This window comes from Saccoglossus kowalevskii, chromosome 19, assembly GCF_978046115.1.
Source record: "Saccoglossus kowalevskii chromosome 19, keSacKowa6.1, whole genome shotgun sequence".
NCBI lineage: Eukaryota > Metazoa > Hemichordata > Enteropneusta > Harrimaniidae > Saccoglossus > Saccoglossus kowalevskii.
In genome coordinates this window covers 4,400,649-4,423,215 of record NC_140659.1, presented here as the reverse complement: position 1 = coordinate 4,423,215, position 22,567 = coordinate 4,400,649, and the positions used below count along the sequence as shown (strand labels likewise).

Genomic DNA, 22,567 nt, shown 5'->3' with positions numbered 1-22,567 from the left:
ATGTAAGAATACAATTCAGAAGTTAGTTTAACACAAAAACATATAAAAATCTTCATGTTATTGTAGATGGATATTTCTGCAGAGATTGTGACAATCAAGACATTAATTAAGTATCTTACTGGAAGTCCAAGTATAGACATCAGAGAATTGAGCGAGGGCGGTGTTCAACATTACTTGATCTCAGAGTATCACTCAAACACAAATTGGTGATATGGGGAAACATACTTTTCCTCTTTAGTAATTAACCCTTATAGTAATCTAGTTTGAAATTGAGAGAGAGGTCAATGCCTTATGCTACATTCTTGCAAGCATTGTATGGTTAAACTGGTGATACAGACTGCCGGCAACACAAATTGACTTCCATTTTCATGAAATATACAGATGTTAATTCTCAGCTACTAGTAGTTGACTACTGAACCAATACAGTATATTTGCTCTCTTACATGCACATCTCCAATAGAAACAAATTCAAACCAAAAATGTATTGTATATTGGATTCTACATTATTTTGACCTTGGCACACCTCTGTTAATAACATAAGCAAAAGTGCTTCTAATAGATTAATTGTGGTATGTATTAATATTGTGACATTATTGAGTTTAGCAGATAGGAGGAAGGCTATTTTAATTGTGCTATGGTGCCTAGCTAATATAATGCTGACTGTGGATCAACGCAATCATACTGAACTAGAATGAGCATTTCAAACAATCAAGTCTCCTGTAAAACAAAGTCATCATTTTGAAGTGAAAAGATGCTCCCCAAGTTCATGATCCGCCCAAGTTCAAGATCCGCCCAACTTCATGATTCGCCCAAGTTCATTCAGAAGTCATTAACTCTGTGACACAGCTACACCAGGTATAGATTACGAACAATGGTAACTTATCCCTGCACCTGACAATGATGCTAAAAATAGAATCTTAAGTACCCTTAACTTTCAAGCTGAGCAAGTCACGTACTTCATATATAATTTGTACAAACTCTAGTTCAATTGCACTGTAACAGTTGAATCCATATCTAATTACGGATCTAGTCCGGCTTGTTTTAACTTCAAATTGAATTGATTGGGTATCTCACTTTACCCACTTAACATTACCTCGTCTCAATTCATCTTGTTTGTCATCTATCAAGTTTGTAGGTTAGTGTACTAATGTGAGTTTTCTTGTTCTTCACTTCAAATCATTAATTTCATGCTAAAGGACAACTTATCTAATGATATGCATGAAATGTTATTCATTAAAATCAATCTCTATTAATTTATAAATGTACATCACATTCATCTTAACTGAAATTGACGCTACTGTATCAGAACAGAGGAAAGGTGGCTTCCTATTAGAGCATCAACACATATGAGAAACAGTGAATTTTTTGATTATCAATTTAAAGATGAAGATTCCGCTTCTAATACAGATTTTACAGTCAGTATGAAGCAGACTCAATTATCTAACAAATGCAACTTCAAACACCAAAGCTGGTTTGAAACCTGCCCTTCCTTACCAAATGTGAAGCTAAAAAACATCTATAATATATATAATACATATATATATAATACATCTATTTGAAACCTGTTCAAGAGTGGGAAAAAGGGAAAAATCATCCATAAATAGCACACAGAAACATGTTTAAAACAAGCAGCCAGTCTGCTGAGATAGCTCCGCTGTTAGCAATGCACATTTCAATTAAAGAACTGAAGATATCATTAGAAAATGAACAATATGTATAGTATCAAAGCAATGGGACTTGCTGTTTTCAACAAGAATTCAAAAATATCACTTTTCACCAAAATGACAAAAATAGTCACCAAAATTAGAAAATTAAATATATCATTACAAAATGAACAAATCTGAGAGAGGTCCACATGTAGTATCTATATATGTAATATTAAAGCAATTGGACTTGCGGTTTTTAACAAGAAGTCGAAAATATCACTTTTTACCAAAAATGACAAAGATATTCACCAAAGTTAGAGAATTTAAGATATCATCATGAAATGAACAAACCTAAGAGAGGTCCACTCAAGGTACGTATACACCAAGTATCAAAGCATTCAGGCTTGTAGTTTTCAAGAAGAAGTCGAAAAAATAAAACATTGACACGGACGACGGACCCTCACTCATATGATAAGCTCCGCTCGACAAAGTTGACAGCGGAGCTAAAAATGTTTGAGAAATTGTTATTTACAGAAACAAATTTCAGCTGATAGAACAGATTATAAATTTATATTATATTATAATTTATTATTGTATTTTCAAAACATCAATTCTAAACTTAGTATGCAGATGCAATTTCTGGCTATAAATATAAATGTTTGAAAGACATCAATATAAGTCTTAACCAGTAAACCTATATTTAACCATAAATATGTTTAAAACTCATTTATCGTCATAAATTTATGTATAATCTTGCAATATTTTCTCTTACATTGACGTCAGCATTTGTTACCACAAGAGTTTTTTGTGTCAATTCGAGCTGCAGGCGAGGATTGCTGCTACTCTGGAGGTAAACATGAGTGTTGCTGACGTAAACCTAAGAGAATATATCGTGGGATTGTATATGTATATTTTAACAGTATGACAGTAAAATGAGTGTTGACAGTGGAATTATTGGTGAAATAACGCCGAATACAAATGTATCATTGCGTGTGCCTTGTATTCTAATTTTGTTGACGCCTCAGTATTCTATTGCAGTATTCTAATGTCTTGCATACGCTGTGTGGCAATTCTGCTCATTTGTGATCTTTGCTGAAATTTGTTTTTGAAGGGACTGAATAAAAATACACATGTGAGCTTGCAAAAATGATGTAGTTATTTGAAAGTATATAGCCCTACAAGCTTAGGACAACAATCAGGCAGTGCGCACAGTGAAAAACGTTTGACAGTATGTAAGCTTGTAACACTGAGGTGATATTGATTTTTGATCTGCCTTGTCTCACATCATGTGGTGATACACAAATAATGCATGTGATATTGTACACTTATCCTAATAAATATATTTGCAACACCATAAATATTAATAATTAAAAAAAAACATGCAATATGCATTATATGTTGTAAGAAAAAAAGCATTTCCATCAAAACACAATCTCTTGTGTTATTTCATGACCAGAAAAGATTTTTACGACTAAGCACCACATTACTAAACACGTGCCACAATAGTGTTTGTTCTAAATTAGAGTCGAACCAAGAAGGTCCAAAATGTGGTTGAATTTATAGAAGAGGAGTTTTTACAGTAAATTCAATTTCTGGTTTATGTGTGCTTGTATTAAAGTGTAACTGAATTGGGACAATTGACTTTTTTTGTGTGCAAAATTTATTTATAAACAACATTATGAAAAAAAATCAAGTGAAAAGGATATATAAATTGGGTAAACAGTCAATGATATTCCGAAATCGCGCCACGCCCCCCTCTCCCATCACCTTCGAGTTTTTTCGGCATTACGAGTGTAACCGAAATGGCGCCACCAACGGGAGCATAAAGCATGAGCTAGCTAGCAGACAGGATTGTTTATCATTTTCCATACGCACGCGTTTCGTAAACATATACAACGAGTTACCAAGATCGAGAATTCTTACGAGTTACCATCATATACAACGAGTTACCACGATCGTTTTCATGGGGAAACGCTGTGTTGTTGGCGGGTGTAGTAACACACACGGCGATCGCGTAAGTCTTTATGGGTTCCCAAAAGATTCGAATTTATGACATCAGTGGACCAAAGCCGTCAAGAACACCAGGAAACATTGGGATGGACCTTCTCCATATACCGTTATTTGCAGTGTCCATTTTACGCCCGAATCATTTGTTGATCCACCATCTGGATTCGTTATGAATTATTTGGGTTTCGGGAATAACTGTGTAAATAACCAGAAGAATAATATTTTCCATGTAGAATATGAATATTAATTTGCTTGAAAAGTTTAGAATGTATTCATGTTATTATGCCAGAGTCGAAATAACTAGATCGATTGTGGAACAACAACAACAAAACACAAAATGGCGATTGGAAAATGTAAGCACTGGACGCATTCACCGTTCACGTACTTTGTGTCTTTACATGATTTCTTCAGAAGATCAAGAAACTGAAAATTGCACACTGATATGTGTTTAGAATTTGGATGAACAAAAGACAGAAACTGGAAACCAAGCCGGTCACATGTTCAAACTCTGTGTCACGGTCATTTTGGGAAGGTACACGATCACCCACATCGCGTACTTTTCTTGCAGGTTCAAACCTGTATGGGCCAATTTGTCTCTGGCACTCTAAAACAAAATCGTGACATCTCTCATTGTCATCATACTCTTCGATTTCATAACTCTCGTCAGACGATAACATAGATTCCGTGTCGCTTTCCGAGCACTGCATACGTATAGCGGCCATTGTGAGACGATGACAAGTTCCCCCCGTGACGTCACAAAGTACCCTTGTATGCTAATTAGGTACTCTAGTTGGAGCCTCGCTCTGAGTCGACCAAGAAACTGAACGTGGGCGTGTCCTTATCCAGAACATTATTATTGATCGTTTACTTAATTTATGTACATTTTTCACTTGATTTTTTTTCATAATGTTTTTATAAATAAATTTTGCACACAAAAAAGTCAATTGTCCCAATTCAGTTACACTTTAAAGGTGTACTTCAAATATACAAAAGCTGGACACACACTTTTACCAAAAGAAAATTCATTAAAGTCGCGCAATTCTAATTTTTATAAAAAAATTTGGTGAAAGAATTTTGATTTGAGCCTACAAGGCTCTACAAATAGTCTACAAATAGTCTACAACTGATCTACAAATGATATTTTGGGGCAATCCTTTTTTTAATATTCATGCACTGGGGTACAATACAAATATTTACAAATAGTTAATCAAGAATATTATCTAAATATAATATATGAATTATGTGTATTTGTACTCAAACAAATAAATACAGTGGAGGATGATTTATTGATGGCCACTATTCAGGTGTCGTGTTTGTCAAAGCATGCACATGTGTCACACACTCTACTTAGAGTATGTTATACCCAGTAAACATGGCAACATCCCCGCTAACAATAAATGTATTAATTATACTGTGGAACATTGTAAAGTGAAATATAATATGCAATCCTTGAATAAACATTGTATGCTTTTATAATCAAAGTTTTCTTCTCAAATTCTGAATGTGAAATGTTGATACTGATGTCAGAATAGTTCAATCAGTAAATGCCATGTGATCCCTTATGAAAATGAAAGCTGCATGGCATAGTTACAGCATGGATGCGGCATGGCACTGCAGTGATACTGCACAGAAAACCAGTGCAGGAATATAATTATAAATCAGTGCAGCTTGGTGTGGCTAGCTACACTGGTACCGCAGAGATGAATTCTGTACAGCATAGACACAGCTACCATAACTTTATAACCAAAAGCAGGAATGCCACTCATGCACTGGTCATTTCTATGCAGCACTGGTTTAACTCTTATTATCAGAGTAGGTGGTTTTTTTGAGGAAATTGTTTTGTACAATTTCAAGCACAGATAGGAATAGATAGTAATGTTGTGAAATGGACCAGTGGTTTGGTGGTAGCGACATCCTTATAGCTAGTTTTTAATGATCTATATAGAAAGTAGCTGCATCCATGCTGCAGTGCTAATTTGCATATGAAAGAATGTCCATGCAGCAAGGATTGTGCAGCATGGCTGCAACAGCCCTACAGCATAGACACTGCAACACTGCAGCATGGCTGCAACAGCCCTACAGCATAGACACTGCAACACTGTGCAACATGGCTGCAATAGCCCTACAGCATAGACACTGCAACACTGTGCAGCATGGCTGCAACAGCCCTACAGCATAGACACTGCAACACTGCAGCATGGCTGCAACAGCCCTACAGCATAGACACTGCAACACTGTGCAACATGGCTGCAGCGGCCCTACAGCATAGACACTGCAACACTCTGCAGCATGGCTGCAGCGGCCCTACAGCATAGACACTGCAACACTGTGCGACAAGACTGAAATTTTTGTAAAGGATAACAAACTGCAAATCAGAGAATATTGTAAATATGACGAAATGAGATAAAAGAGCAATTAGCAGACACAGGCATCAACCACTGTTATTTCTCTATTATGGTAGCGCATGTGCATGTAAATGACAAAAGTCGTAATTATATAAATCAACAATAGCTGTAACTATCAAATATTTTTCTCTCATTTTTATTTTTAATAAAACATTTTCTGTGTCATTAGTGTCAATTTGTAAAAGCCATCATGAAATGTTGTCACTGAAATCATAGCATATACATGTTATGTTGTATGCTATATATACTGACTTACATTAAAATTATGTGATAAAAGATTGTCGCAGGGTTGCGTTAGTGGAAATGTTATTCATGCCAAAAATAAAGTAATATGCACCAAAAGCATAGTTAATAATTTAGAGTGAATAATTGGCTGAGTTAGTATCAACAGAAATTAGTTTTTCAAAAGTTGGCCAGTTTGCCATCTTTGATCTGATTATGGAACAAACTAACTTGAACATGTATTCCTATATATGTATGATGTATGTACCAATTATGATTGAAAATGGTGCCTAAGCCTCAGAGATACAACAGTATAGACAAAAAGCAAGATGGCTGCCAGTCTGCCATCTTTGATCTGATTATGAAACAAACTGACATGGACATGTACTAGTATTTAAATATGTATGATGTATGTACCAAATATGATTGAAAATGGTCAAGTCAACCATTGTAAAACAAATTGTAATGGACATGTATCCTAACATGTATAATGTATGAACCAAATTTAAACAAAAACTGACAAAGCATGCATAAGATACGACATTTTCAAAAACAAAATGGCTGTCAGCCATCTTGGATTGAATCAGTAAACCACTGCATGTGCATATGTTCCAGGTAAAATACAAGACACATTCAAAGAATGACAGATTTGGTCTACAGGGTTCTGGAATATGACTCCGGACAGATGGACGAATTATATGTTATCGTTTCTAACCTCTTTCGAACAGGGACTAAAAATTTTATTGAGGCCCCTGGGAAAAATGTCAAATACATTGCCATGTTGAGAGGCTAAGTCTCTCTCTGACAGCCTTCACTAACGATTTTAAGTGTATTTCCCAGAATAGTGTGCATTGTGCATCACAATTTTCTTCAGTTTGCATCCCATGATCGATTTTAACATAATGATGACTACTCGATTCAATTGTGTCTATTAAAAACATTATTTCGGTAAGATTTGATCAACTTTATGTGGTTATATTTTAACATAAAATAACATTCAAAATCACTACTATTGTCACTTTAATGATACAATACAATATATGCAACTTGTTATCTTCTATTCTAAAAGATGCACTTTTAATATAGAAAATATAATAATTGCAATATAGTGGCTTCAAATCTGACCAGAAGTAATATAAATACTTCTAAATGAATTAGCTGTTTTTAACCATAATGTTCAAATTACTAATTTAAATCGATTTCTTGGTACTTTCTGTCTAAATTCGTGTAGTTTTTATATGATTTTTTTGCTATTCCATAAATCTTTGAATGTGAACTTGATATAATGAAGAAAGTTTAAATTATTCTTTTGCTGGATTTGACTATAACTTGATAATGGTAATTTTAAAGTAAGAATCTTTGCAAGTAATATAAGAGCAAATATATTTCTGAATGTCAGTCATCAACGATATGTTAACGTTACTGATTGCACAGCAATTTTCTGAAAACTACATCTCCAAATCAGCCAGAATAACTGTTCTATCAGCATCAATAATTTATGTAATCCATGTACAAAGTCTGGAGTGACAAATCGGTCGAATTATCATCAACTGTATTTTGAACATTTCAAAAAGAATTTGCACAATAGTAATTGCATTTAATTTGCTTCATTCACCATTTGAATTGAGCTTTGTACATATACCTTGGTGCTGTAAATTGGGGAATCTTTACTCTTTGTACATATACCTTGGTGCTGTAAATTGGGGAATCTTTACTCTTTGTACATATACCTTGGTGCTGTAAATTGGGGAATCTTTACTCTTTCACCACCTGTATGTAGTAATCTATACACAGATTTATGTCTATGTTAAATCAGGTAGTGAAAAAAAATTGCAAGCAAAAAGAAAAATTAACAATAATGACAATTAGAAGAAACTACATAATATAAGGAAAGGCTTACAACATCTTTTGTAGCTAGCTTTTAATATATACATATGATTAGAAATACACATACTTGTATATTCATAAAGAGATAATAAAAGCTAGTCTCTTGAAATTACTCCTTGTATCGAAATTATTAATGATGGCGACAGCTCAGATGTCATCTCTATCTCCTGCACAAATTAAATTAAAGACTAGAATGAAGACAACTGTTTAAAAAGTGTTATTATCAGGACAACTCAGTTGAAGACTTTGACATATACTGTAAATTGAGCTGTGAACATGCTGTCATGAGTTATGCATTTTGGAAATTGTTATTCAATCGCTAATTATTTTTTTATTTGAACAACGTAACTCAATTCTGTCATTCAAAGTAGTCAGGAATGCTGCTTCGGAACACGCTAGTCTAGAAAGTAAGAAATGTTCACTTGAATGCTGCTTTGGAACACGCTAGTCTAGAAAGTAAGAAATGTTCACTTGAATGCTGCTTTGAAACACGCTAGTCTAGAAAGTAAGAAATGTTCACTTGAATGCTGCTTTGGAACACGCTAGTCTAGAAAGTAAGAAATGTTCACTTGAATGCTGCTTTGAAACACGCTAGTCTAGAAAGTAAGAAATGTTCACTTGAATGCTGCTTTGGAACACGCTAGTCTAGAAAGTAAGAAATGTTCACTTGAATGCTGCTTTGGAACACGCTAGTCTAGAATGTAAGAAATGTTCACTTGAATGCTGCTTTGGAACACGCTAGTCTAGAAAGTAAGAAATGTTCACTTGAATGCTGCTTTGGAACACGCTAGTCTAGAATGTAAGAAATGTTCACTTGAATGCTGCTTTGGAACACGCTAGTCTAGAAAGTAAGAAATGTTCACTTGAATGCTGCTTTGGAACACGCTAGTCTAGAATGTAAGAAATGTTCACTTGAATGCTGCTTTGGAACATGCTAGTCTAGAATGTAAGAAATGTTCACTTGAATGCTGCTTTGGAACACGCTAGTCTAGAAAGTAAGAAATGTTCACTTGAATGCTGCTTTGGAACATGCTAGTCTAGAAAGTAAGAAATGTTCACTTGAATGCTGCTTTGGAACATGCTAGTCTAGAAAGTAAGAAGTGTTCACTTGAATGCTGCTTTGGAACATGCTAGTCTAGAAAGTAAGAAATGTTCACTTGAATGCTGCTTTGGAACATGCTAGTCTAGAAAGTAAGAAGTGTTCACTTGAATGCTGCTTTGGAACATGCTAGTCTAGAAAGTAAGAAATGTTCACTTGAATGCTGCTTTGAAACACGCTAGTCTAGAAAGTAAGAAATGTTCACTTGAATGCTGCTTTGGAACATGCTAGTCTAGAAAGTAAGAAATGTTCACTTGAATGCTGCTTTGGAACACGCTAGTCTAGAAAGTAAGAAATGTTCACTTGAATGCTGCTTTGGAACATGCTAGTCTAGAAAGTAAGAAATGTTCACTTGAATGCTGCTTTGAAACAGCTAATACAGCTTTATAGGAAACAGCAAACTCTATTGTTTTCAGAGCTAGATGTATAATAAATTATTTTTGGTGGAATTAATTTTCACCGAGAGGACATTTCTAAAAATTTAAATGTAAAACTGATTGAGAAAAAAGTACTTTCACTCAATTTTATTTTCACTGAATCATCCCTTAAGAGGAAATAGCGAAACTAAATTCCCTGTGAAAATAAAGTGTTTTACAGTACAACCTTATACATCAAATGCTACAAACAAAATATACTCAATATTCAAACTTTACCTGTATATACATTATTATTTTACATCTGTCATCGTAACGCCATAAGTTTGTGGTATTTTACAGGGTATTTTCATCCTACCATATTAGGCAATGCGAATTCCAAATATGGAATGATTACGCATGTAAGTGTCCTCTAATAATAAAAACAAACATGGCTGCCACCAGAGTTTTACAGGACTCCACACAAAGAAGTTTGCTGATTCTGTTCTAAACTTTTTGAATTTCGGCATTTCCATGATGTATCCTTGGAAGGAAAACATGTATAATAATAAGGTAGTACGCCACGCATCAACCTCCCGCACGTTGTTCGACACTCCAGCTGTACTGTCTGAGTGCATACTTTGAGGTATCCTCGTAAAAACCTCATGTTATACTGATCTATTTGATCCACCCTTGACCCCATGACTTAGGAAAATAAACAAAGAACATTTTACCTGTCATAAATCAGTACAGGCATGTTAGGGATTTGGCTCAATTAAACACAATGTGATGTTAACCAAGGTAGATAGATATGTATGTATCAAGAATCAATACAATTCATCCATGCACACTCAAGATACTTTGTTCCAGATTTGCGAAATACTTTTAATACTAAAATGACCATCAATCAGTCATAGTGAATTGGATTATGTATGCCAAGATCTTTGTTTGAGTCAAGTTTGAAAGTAATTGGGGTAAGAATAAAACATGGCTTTAGAACAATTATGGAGACAAAATGTCCATCAGTCAGCCATTTTTAATCAGATCCATAAAACAAAAACCATTCAACTTGTTCACAAGAGTTTCTGCACCACTAGTTGACAGGTAATTTTACTCTGCACACACTGTGACAGTGCCATCTTAATCTCAACCTCTACAGCTATCATCAAAATTACTATAAATTAACACTTCTATTTTACTTTCCTTGAAAATATGAGATCTAAACGAGCGAAACATAATTGTGATAATAACTTAAATGTGACAATTTATTAAATTTCCACCTTGTACGCAATCCAAGTTTTCAATTTCATAAAAATAATGACCAGTTATAAAATGCAGCATCCCCTGTGCTATAACCTTTGACCCCTTCAAAATAATAGAATGCCCTAAGGCCATTTTTATCAGCCATCTCCACTAATTGGGACTGTCACATCTTGTAGAACTTTCACAAATATAAATCTTTCAGGGTTAAACCAATTTAAATACTGGGGAATAAATATCAATGTGTGTATTAATTTTTTTATTTTAATTTTTGAGGCTCATGAATGCAATGCATATAAAATACAATGGTCACATGAAATTCAAAAACAATCACCCTTCGAACAAGTTCACTGTAAAGATATTTTTTTCTAGCAAGCCAGAAAACTTATTTTTCTCTGAGACCCAAGGTTGTAAATGGTTCATTCCTCAAGGTATTTCAAGCAACAACAACACATCTGGTATATTATTGCACTACAGTGTATGTTTCTAATGGAAGAGATTTTTTTTAAATTATTCAGCATCAATGGCTTTTGAAACCGGAAACTACTCTTTCTTTCATTACATGTTTCCAGTGTGCAATCATGCCTAACATTATTAAAGCGTGTATTACGTCAACACCGAATGAAGATTAACTTTGTAAAGAATTTGATGGAAGGGATAATCACAACATGATTACCATGTGAAATACTGATATTCAATGACGTTTTATGAATCCTAAGCCTAGATTAGTTTGCATAATCTGATTGTAAAAAATACAGATTTTATGACGTAATCTTGTTAATTAATATTAAGCTCAGCAAATAAAGACAGATTCTTAACCGGCGTGAAAAACATTGATTCTCGTATAGCATAGCAGATGTCACAAAGAAGTGACTGTACATATACTATAAATAATATCAGCTTTATATAATCAAATGCTGCATATTTCATTTGATTTGAAGTGAGTATGGCTTTAAATCAGAAAATTAGAACAGTTGGCACAAATGAAATATTCAAATTTACTGATTTTGAATATATGTTTCAATAAATTTTCGTACAAGTTGGCAGTTAAACTATCTAACTAAGACTGTGCATAGAAATGATCAAATCATATAAGTAGAAGTCATACATAGAGTGTTGTATACATGGTAGTCACATGACATATGGGATTAAGCCACATATGACACATGGTAGTCATGTACCACATGACACATGGAATTAAGCCATATATGACACACGGTAGTCATGTACCACACACGACACATGGAATTAAGCCACATATGACACATGGATGTCACATGACACATGGAAGTCACATGACACATGAAATTAAGCCACATATGACACATGGTAGTCATGTACCACACAACACATGTAATTAAGTCATATATGACACATGGAAGTCACATGACACATTTAATTAAGCCATATATGACACATGAATGCCACATGACACATGGATGTCACATGATACATGGAATTAAGCCACATATGACACATGGAAGTCACATGACACATTTAATTAAGCCATATATGACACATGGAAGTCACATGACACATGAAATTAAGCCATATATGACACATGGAAGTCACATGACACATGGAATTAAGCCATATATGACATATGGAAGTCACGACACATGGAAATCACATAATACATTACAGGTGCTATAACCTGCACACCTCTTAACACTGACTGATTAACAAATATAAAATAAAATTGATTATTCATTGGTTCATATGACACAATCTTCAAATTAATGAAATCTTTATTGGTTATAAAAATATTAATTACAACTGCGGTAATAATTTACGACAATTCCGAATAATATTAAGTTATTAATATTGTAAGATTATTCATCATAAAACTGGTTTATATATGATTAATATCAGTGGATTATTTATGAACCCCAGTAATCCAATGCCCCTCTCCCTCCCCCTTCCGGAAGCCATTAGAAAATCATTAATGTTAAGTGATATGTGATTGGTGGAATGAAAGCATAAAGTAACTTGATATAACTATTAATACTGTAATAGTCATCAAGGAATGTAAATTGTATCATTGTACAACTATTAAATTGTTACATGCTAGTAATGGATCATTAAGACTGCAATTTGTAACTGTGTTACGAGACTCTCAGATAACTGTAGTTATAGCATATATTTACTTTCTTTGTTGTTTCTAATTCCTTTTCATTCATTTGCCCTAGTTTATTAGAAAGCTTGCTTGAATGAGTCTAACAGTGACACCATAATGTGATTATTCAAGATGTGACATTAATTACAACAAAAGACTCTTCTATTAAGTGGTTGGCAAATCATCTAATAACTTGAATTTGTACTACCTTGTATACAAGCAGCCTGTCGGCTGAGATAGCTCTGCTGTTAGCAATGCACATTTCAATTAAAGAACAGAAGATATCATTAGAAAATGAACAATATGTATAGTATCAAGCAATGGGACTTGCTGTTTTCAACAAGAATTCAATAATATCACTTTTTACCAAAAATGACAAAAATATTCACCAAAATTAGAAAATTAAATATATCATTACAAAATGAACAAATCTGAGAGAGTTCCACATGTAGTACCTATATATGTAATATCAAAGCAATTGGACTTGCGGTTTTTAACAAGAAGTCGAAAATATCACTTTTTACCAAAAATTACAAAAATATTCACCAAAATTAGGGAATTTAAGATATCATCACAAAATGAACAAATCTCATAAAGGTCCACATGTAGTATCTATATATGTAATATCAAAGCAATTGGACTTGCGGTTTTTAATAAGAAGTCGAAAATGTCACTTTTTACCAAAAATTACAAAAATATTCACCAAAATTAGGGAATTTAAGATATCATCACAAAATGAACAAATCTCAGAAAGGTCCACATCTAGTATCTATATATGTAATATCAAAGCAATTGGACTTGCGGTTTTTAACAAGAATTCAAAAATATCACTTTTTACCAAAAATAACATAAATATTCATCAAAATTAGATAATTGAAGATATCATTACAAAATGAACAAATCTGAGAGAGGTCCACATGTAATACCTATATATGTAATATCAAAGCAATTGGACTTGCGGTTTTTAACAAAAAGTCGAAAATATCACTTTTTACCAAAAATTACAAAAATATTCACCAAAATAAGAGAATTGAAGATATCATCATGAAATGAACAAATCTAAGAGAGGTTAACCCCAAGGAACATACACACCAAGTATCAAAGCATTCAGGCTTGTAGTTTTCAAGAAGAAGTTGAAAAAGTAAAACATTGACACGGACGATGGGCGACGGACGCCGACGGACAATCACTCATATGATAAGCTCCGCTTGACAAAGCGGAGCTAATAAATACAAATTTCTTACTTAAATATTATTTACATAATTAAATTTATTATTATTATTATTATTTACATATTTATATATTAATATTATTATTATTTAGATATTACTTATGTAAATATGTACTTGTTCCAGTATGTCATACATATTAGTCATGTCAATACAAGTATTTAAAACGCTGATTACTTAATCAATTAATAGTCATTTGTGAGTTAATTAAATAATTGTAAATTTTCAAGACCAGAATCAATTTTATGCAAATTGTGTGCAGGGAGTTGTACATATTTTATAACTGGCAGTACCTAATTTGTATGTTTATATTATATGTTTTGTATTTCAATAAAAATAGTTTATCTCAAATGTGATATATTCAATACGTGTAGAAGAGATTGTTTGGATAGACAAAACGTGAACAAAGTGCCCTGCTCTACAGTGCATTTTAAATAAACCGTTACTTGTAATGATTGGCAGGGCTAATGTACTGGAAAACAGGTATACATTCTAAGGTGTGTGATTGTAAATATATACACGTATTCTCAATGTCTATTGAAGATGGAAATGTTAAACGCTAGTAGATAGAACAGCCACGCACTGAGACAGTGCCATTTAATTCACAAACACGAACTCTTTATTTTCATTTAATATAACCATTCATTCCAAATTTCAAAATGTTACACAATTTGATCCATTTCACTGCATCAGATAAAAGCTGAATTTAACAATCTCAAGTAACCATGGAAATGCTGTCATCCACAATATGAAATAATCATGATGTAATTAACCTTTCGTGGGATGTGAACCAAACCAATTTGAAGAATGTATGGAGAACTTCATCATGAATGGCCGACAGAGAGATCACTTATGTACAGGTGACAAAACTCATCTACCCACATTACCACTTATCCATCATTTTATGGTTTATCAGCAGCCACCAAATGGACCATAAGATTTCTTGATCATTCTTTCTGAGCTTGAGTACCCTTTCAAGACAGGCTCATAAATTTTCATTAGGTTAAAGGGTCTCTTCAGAAAATCTAACATGATAGAACTGGGTTTGGATGACAGTGACAGTAATTCTCAAATTGATGACTACCAATTATGAAGCAGCTAATGGGAATTTTATAGGAGAGGCTTGTTTAATTGTCTTATAGTATGTGTTGGTTGGGGTTTTCTTTTCTCTTAAATCCTTGTGATATCCAAGACAGTCACAGCGGAAATTGAACAACACTACTTTCTTCTCCTGAGTTTTTTTTTGTGTGCAATAATTAAGCACTCTAGCAGAACTCATATAGCTCTATGTCAATTTTCAAGACATTAAAAATGTGATTTGGAAGGTTTATAGACAAAATTTCTTCTATTATTTTCAGTAGTCAAACTCTTTATTGAACGGCAAAATGTATTTATATTTTGCAAACACAAACAGAGGTTACATGAATAGAAATACATTGTAGGTCAAAAAGCCACTGAGGTCATGTACAGCCAAATCCACTGATCACGGGTCTTGAATTCAGATTGCATCATGGGTAATACATAAGATCATTAAAGTGGTGTACTGCCAAACCTACCAATTACAGGTCTTGAATTAAGATTGCATCATGGGTAATATATAAAATCATTAAAGTGGTGTACTGCCAAACCTACCAATTACAGGTCTTGAATTCAGATTGCATCATGGGTAATATATGAGGTCATTTTGATTGTGTACAGTCAAACCTACCCATTACAGGTCTTGAATTAAGATTGCATTGTGGGTAATACACGAGGTCATTTTGATTGTGTACAGCCAAAGGTACCAATTACAGGCCTTGGAGTCAGATTGCATTGTGGGTAATATATGAGGTCATCAAATTACAGACTGTTATTTTTTGCTATTTTGAATGCAGCACAGTGGGAGTGGTACACTATATAAATGGCTTCATTAGAGAACGGTAAATTTCTCTTCAACCAATTTAAGGTACAAATTTAACTCAAAATTTCTATTTCCTACATGGAAAAGCGGTAATTTGCCTTATTTCAATGGCTCTTTTTATTACCAGTGGGTAGACATATCCAGCTACCTTGCAGCATGTTTGTGCTATTTTTCAGTAACCTCATACACAATTAGTAGATATAAATGACAATCTTTCCTCAATATCATCTTCCAAAAACCTACTTCAAGTAGCACAACTCCCTGTAGAGTTCCTATACATTTCAAAAAAATCATGCGAGTTGATATCAACCCAATGATATGCAAATTAGACACATCACTTGTAAATTTATGGACTCATAATCTGTTTATTTATTTAGCCTAAACTTGTTAGGTTTATTCTAGCACTCATTCATCCATTGATCTGTTTAGTGGATGACTGTAAAACACACTTGAACTTGAAACCCAGATACCCAATGTACAGCCAACTGTAAGACCAAGTATGGTGAGTCTGTGATGGTTAATTATGCAGTCACAACATGAACACATTTTATGTGTTGGTATGTTCAAATGTTTTGGACCATGTTCTACTATGTTCTGGCCATACTGTAACATATTTGTTTTAATATGCCTTATGTTCTAATACACTGTGACTATGATGTAACATATTGGCACTATATTGTAATGAATTAACTAATGTTCTAATGTCTTCACTGTGTGTAACATAAATATGTTTAATGTTCTAATGAAACACTATATGTAACATTATATATCAAACCACATGAACAAGACATTTGACAAGCACCAGACTAGTCAGGAAATTCGTTCACAATTATTAGTATATTGACAGAACCTTTATGCTGGAAAACACACTGACTCTCATAATGAATTGAGTTGAAATGATGAGAAATGACAACATCAAGGCGAGGTCTGAATCACAGAACAGACACACAACTGCAAAGCTAATTTAGAAATGCAGCCATACATTCCAAGAATTAATGAGGCGAGACAATAAGATGCAGATTTACATGACAGACTTTAATAATCCCGAAAGTATTATGGCCACGGAAGATGTCCCTGGCGCCAAGATTGCTACTCACGCCAATTTAGAAGGATGACTAAAATTGAGTTCCTTCAGAAAAAACAGATGTTGCAATAATGTATTAGGTTTCAAACCAGCTTGCAGATATTTTCTATGCATGAAATGAACATTGTGTATGAGTACATAGATGTTTTGCAATTCAGCACACTTAGATAATACCAGTGACATATCCAGCATTCCGCGATCATGACTGTTATGTTTTGATTGAAAGAACAGTATGTGCTTAAAGTGTTAACGCAAGCACGCTTTGACTGTTATTTTTATGAAAGAGTTTGACTTGTTTAATTTGAAACAAACAAAACATATGCTCCTGGATACACAGTGTTACTGATCTTTATGTCCTTGCCAAAGGAACACTCATTATTGATTTTAAACTTTGAATCAGCGAGTATAGCAACTCACCAGCAAATTTCAGTCTGTAACTAGAAGGTATTTCAGAGCAGTGCAATTATTACCAACAAGATTGAATTCAACCAACCAGCTGTCGTTACTGTCAATCAGTACTTAGAAGTTGGATTCATTGCATGAATTGGGACAGTCAAATTGTGCAGTTATTAGCATCGCAATTAATTAATTAAAGAATAATTATCTAATTAATAACTGGCTACTATGGATTGTAGGCATATAAACCCATTGTTACTGTATTAGACCACTCTATTTTTAAAATTCCAACTAGATAATACATTATCGATTTATCATACACTGTATCCCAGTTCATCAACACTGTTATTATTTAGTGTAATTTTCAAATAGTGAAACTCGCCAAAAAGGTCTTGTCACGTCAATTTTGATTCAAATATTACACAGATCATGAAAATTCAATATGCCATGCTGGAAATAGTATAGTATATTCTCATACAGTACACATGAGACTAGATATCCAAACCAACGCAAAGGTCAACAAAGTAAAAATATGACCAGTTGATCACGTTCTAAGGTAAACTCATTTATACACTAATTCAGTAAGTTAGCGTCACCTTGGTAGATCTCATTTATTGTGTTCCCATAGAAATCATTCTGAGATTGAGGATCAAATTAAGCCACTTTTGGGAATATTCTATAATTATTCCCACTCAATCTGAAGTGATGACACACATCAACACCATAGAATCATACATACACATCATCACCATGGAGACAGTTGTAATTACAAATAGAGGAAGCGAGAAGAACAGGTTGTGGATTATAAAAAATATCACGAAACAGAATTTTCTTCAATCTTGAACAAGCAATCAGAAACAGATTGGATGGAGCCAAGAAAAGGAAATTAAACATACAGTGAACTGGTTTCATCCATTTTACCGGAAATTGTAGAAAACGCGACCAGAAAATATACCGGTACAACATATAGAATAGAGTAGCTCAACAACCAGTTACATTCTGAGTTATGTGGGACATGTGATATGGGCAATATAAATATTTAAAATCAGTTTTAAAATATCAAGTACTTGAATCTCATAGTAAGTTTGACTGAATTGAATTTTTAGATGGATAACTGAACAAGCAGCCTGTCGGCTGAGATAGCTCCGCTGTTAGCAATGCACATGGCAATTAAAGAACAGAAGATATCATTAGAAAATGAACAAATCTGAGAGAGGTCCACATAGTACCTATATGTATAATATATCAAAGTAATTGGACTTGCGGTTTTCAACAAGAAGTCGAAAATATCACTTTTACTAAAAATTACAAAAATATTCATCAAAATTAGAGAATTAAAGATATCATCATGAAATGAACAAATCTGAGAGAGGTTCACATGTAGTACCTATATATGTAATATCGAAGCAATTGGACTTGAGGTTTTTAACAAGAAGTTGAAAATATCACTTTTTACCAAAAATGACAAAAATATTCACCAAAATTAGAAAATTGAAGATATCATTATGAAATGAACAAATCTGAGAGAGGTCTACCCAAGGTACATATACACCAAGTATCAAAGCATTCAGGCTTGTAGTTTTCAAGAAGAAGTCGAAAAAGTAAAACATTGACACGGACGACGACGGACAATCACTCATATGATGAGCTCCGCTCGACAGTGGAGCTAAAAAACTTGACAATGACATACAAACGAGAAGTAATTATCTGAAAATAATTGGTACATTGCGTTATCAACAGTTGATCTGACCACTGTTCATTGTATCTATATAGATATCCCTAGGGAGGCCATTGGGGGGAAAAGTTCGATATAAATACCCAGTGATAATCAGAGTCAGTTTTACATTTTGAATTTACAATTCTTCAAGTTTGGAAATATTATGCGATTTATTCTAACTGCAACCAGCAATAATTGAGCTCCCTTAACTTGATCAAATATCACATAAGACTCCATAGCATACATACAATGCCCCCCAGCATAGTGACTATAATTTCAATGAGACCTTCTAGGTTGCCATACCTTCAATAACGTATACTAAGGATCCTACATCTCCTTCTTTAATTATACAGCTTTCTTTGGTGTGCTCTACAGGGTACATGCAGTCCACTATTTCTTGTATCTGTGATCGCTCTAGATTCTTCATGAAGTCATTGTCTTCGATAGCTGTTTTGATACATGCTTGTGCACTGCAAATTGGAAAACGAGAGATAAGGTTAGCGATGTCTGGTCTGATCGAGTTTAATCAGAGTTTGCTGTGATCCATTAGGGATTAATGCAGAAAAGCCTGAACAAAGATTAGGTGTGCAATTCACTGGAAAAGGGTAAGTGTTTATTTGGACAAGTGACAACATTAAGAAAATACATGAATGATTACTTTAACCAGAATATCCTGGATTTGTCATTATTTAATAACTATTTCAGAGGTGATTAAATTGTTAGAAGAAATATTGCAATTATATTCAATATTTCAACTTCATTGATGTCTACAACCAAAGAAGAAATGTAATATTTTCTTTACGATGTCAATAAAGTACTATTCCATTCTATATAAACACTATAAAATAGAAATCACTATAATCTGAAAACATTTATAAACATAAAACCACTGTAAACTGAACACTTTTGTAAACATAAAACCACTGTAAACTGAACACTTTTGTAAACACAAAACCACTGTAAACTGAACACTTTTGTAAACATAAAACCACTGTAAACTGAACACTTTTGTAAACATAAAACCACTGTAAACTGAACACTTTTGTAAACATAAAACCACTGTAAACTGAACGCTTTTGTAAACATAAAACCACTGTAAACTGAACACTTTTGTAAACATAAAACCACTGTAAACTGAACACTTTTGGAAACATAAAACCACTGTTAACTGAACACTTTTGGAAACATAAAACCACTGTTAACTGAAGACATTTGGAAACATAAAACCACTGTTAACTGAAGACATTTGGAAACATAAAACCACTGTTAACTGAAGACATTTGGAAACATAAAACGACTGTAAACTGAACACTTTTGTAAACATAAAACCACTGTAAACTGAACAATTTTGTAAACATGAAACCACTGTAAACTGAACACTTTTGTAAACATAAAACCACTGTAAACTGAACACTTTTGTAAACATAAAACCACTGTAAACTGAACACTTTTGTAAACATAAAACCACTGTAAACTGAACACTTTTGTAAACATAAAACCACTGTAAACTGAACACTTTTGGAAACATAAAACCACTGTTAACTGAAGACATTTGGAAACATAAAACCACTGTTAACTGAAGACATTTGGAAACATAAAACCACTGTAAACTGAACACTTTTGTAAACATGAAACCACTGTAAACTGAACACTTTTGTAAACATGAAACCACTGTTAACTGAACACTTTTGTAAACATAAAACCACTGTAAACTGAACATTTTTGGAAACATAAAACCACTGTTAACTGAACACTTTTGTAAACATAAAACCACTGTAAACTGAACACTTTTGTAAACATAAAACCACTGTAAACTGAACACTTTTGTAAACATAAAACCACTGTAAACTGAACACTTTTGTAAACATAAAACCACTGTAAACTGAACACTTGTAAACATAAAACCACTGTAAACTGAACACTTTTGTAAACATAAAACCACTGTAAACTGAACACTTTTGTAAACATAAAACCACTGTAAACTGAAAACTTATAAACATAAAACCACTGTAAACTGAACACTTTTGTAAACATAAAACCACTGTAAACTGAAAACTTATAAACATAAAACCACTGTAAACTGAACACTTGTAAACATAAAACCACTGTAAACTGAACACTTTTGTAAACATAAAACCACTGTAAACTGAACACTTTTGTAAACATAAAACCACTGTAAACTGAAAACTTATAAACATAAAACCACTGTAAACTGAACACTTTTGTAAACATAAAACCACCATAAACTGAATAGCTCTATAAACATAAAACCACAATAGACTGAACATATATATTAACAGAACACCTTTATGGATGTTTGCTTCATATATAATTTGATGTAGTTTTCAGTAAGGAATTACATTACAACAAAATTAATACACATTTTACAGTGAAAAACACCACTACCATGTGACCATGTGTTGATGTGGCTTTGTTAACATGTTATACATAATGCTAATGCATTCAATGACATACTTGTGATTTGTTTTTTCTCATTACCACTGAACTCTGTTCTGAATCTCTAGATTAGTTGCAAATATATTCATAGTCTGTAGACATATTATTGGATTTTAAGCTGTGTATTGACGGCTGAAATGTCATTAGATTCAATAAGCAAATCGTGACCAGACTCTCATCACAAAACTGAGGCCATCAAAAATAAAAAAATGTTTCTGGTCAATTTGTTCTCTAAAATCAATATGCAAACACCCTTTTTTATTCTAAAATTGACATTTATTATGATTTTTCAAAAGGACTGAATTTTTCTTTCATTATTTTTTTTTTTAAATCGCACAAAAATCATCAAAAAAGAAGATGCCATGACACTATGTTTTTAACTGATGCGAACAATGACCAGAAACATGAATATTGTTTTTCTGAGCCCGTGAAGCGAAGATGTATTGATTATGTTGCCATCATTTGCTACATTCTTTTTTTGGAGAATTTGAATATACTGAAGGTAAAAAGTATATTCCTGTTGCTCAATACAAAGTGCAAATCATAATTTTAAAATTGAAGAATAATGTTTCAATAGTAAATTAACAGTTGTATCAAATCAACTAATAAACTCAGTGATTGTCCTTAGATGATCATGACCCAAGATATCAGATTTATAAATCAGAATTGTCATGTTTCGAGTGTTTTTTATAATAACTCTCAAGAAAGTGTGAATTTTGATTTTCTACTTATATTATCTTATAAAATGTCTTTAACCTTTTCACAGTTCCCACTTTTCATCACAAATTC

At 33.2% G+C, this 22,567-nt stretch overlaps 1 protein-coding gene across 2 annotated transcripts in view; it reads right to left on the bottom strand.

Annotated features, from left to right (window-relative positions):
* The window catches only part of LOC100368341 (cGMP-dependent protein kinase 1-like), a 142,309-nt gene that overhangs the window by 18,613 nt on the left and 101,129 nt on the right, over nt 1-22,567 (bottom strand). For both annotated transcript variants that reach the window (XM_006820433.3, XM_085493596.1), the window contains exon 2: nt 19,625-19,791. In XM_006820433.3, the coding sequence (XP_006820496.1) occupies nt 19,625-19,791 (167 nt within the window). The remainder of the gene's footprint in view (nt 1-19,624; nt 19,792-22,567) is intronic.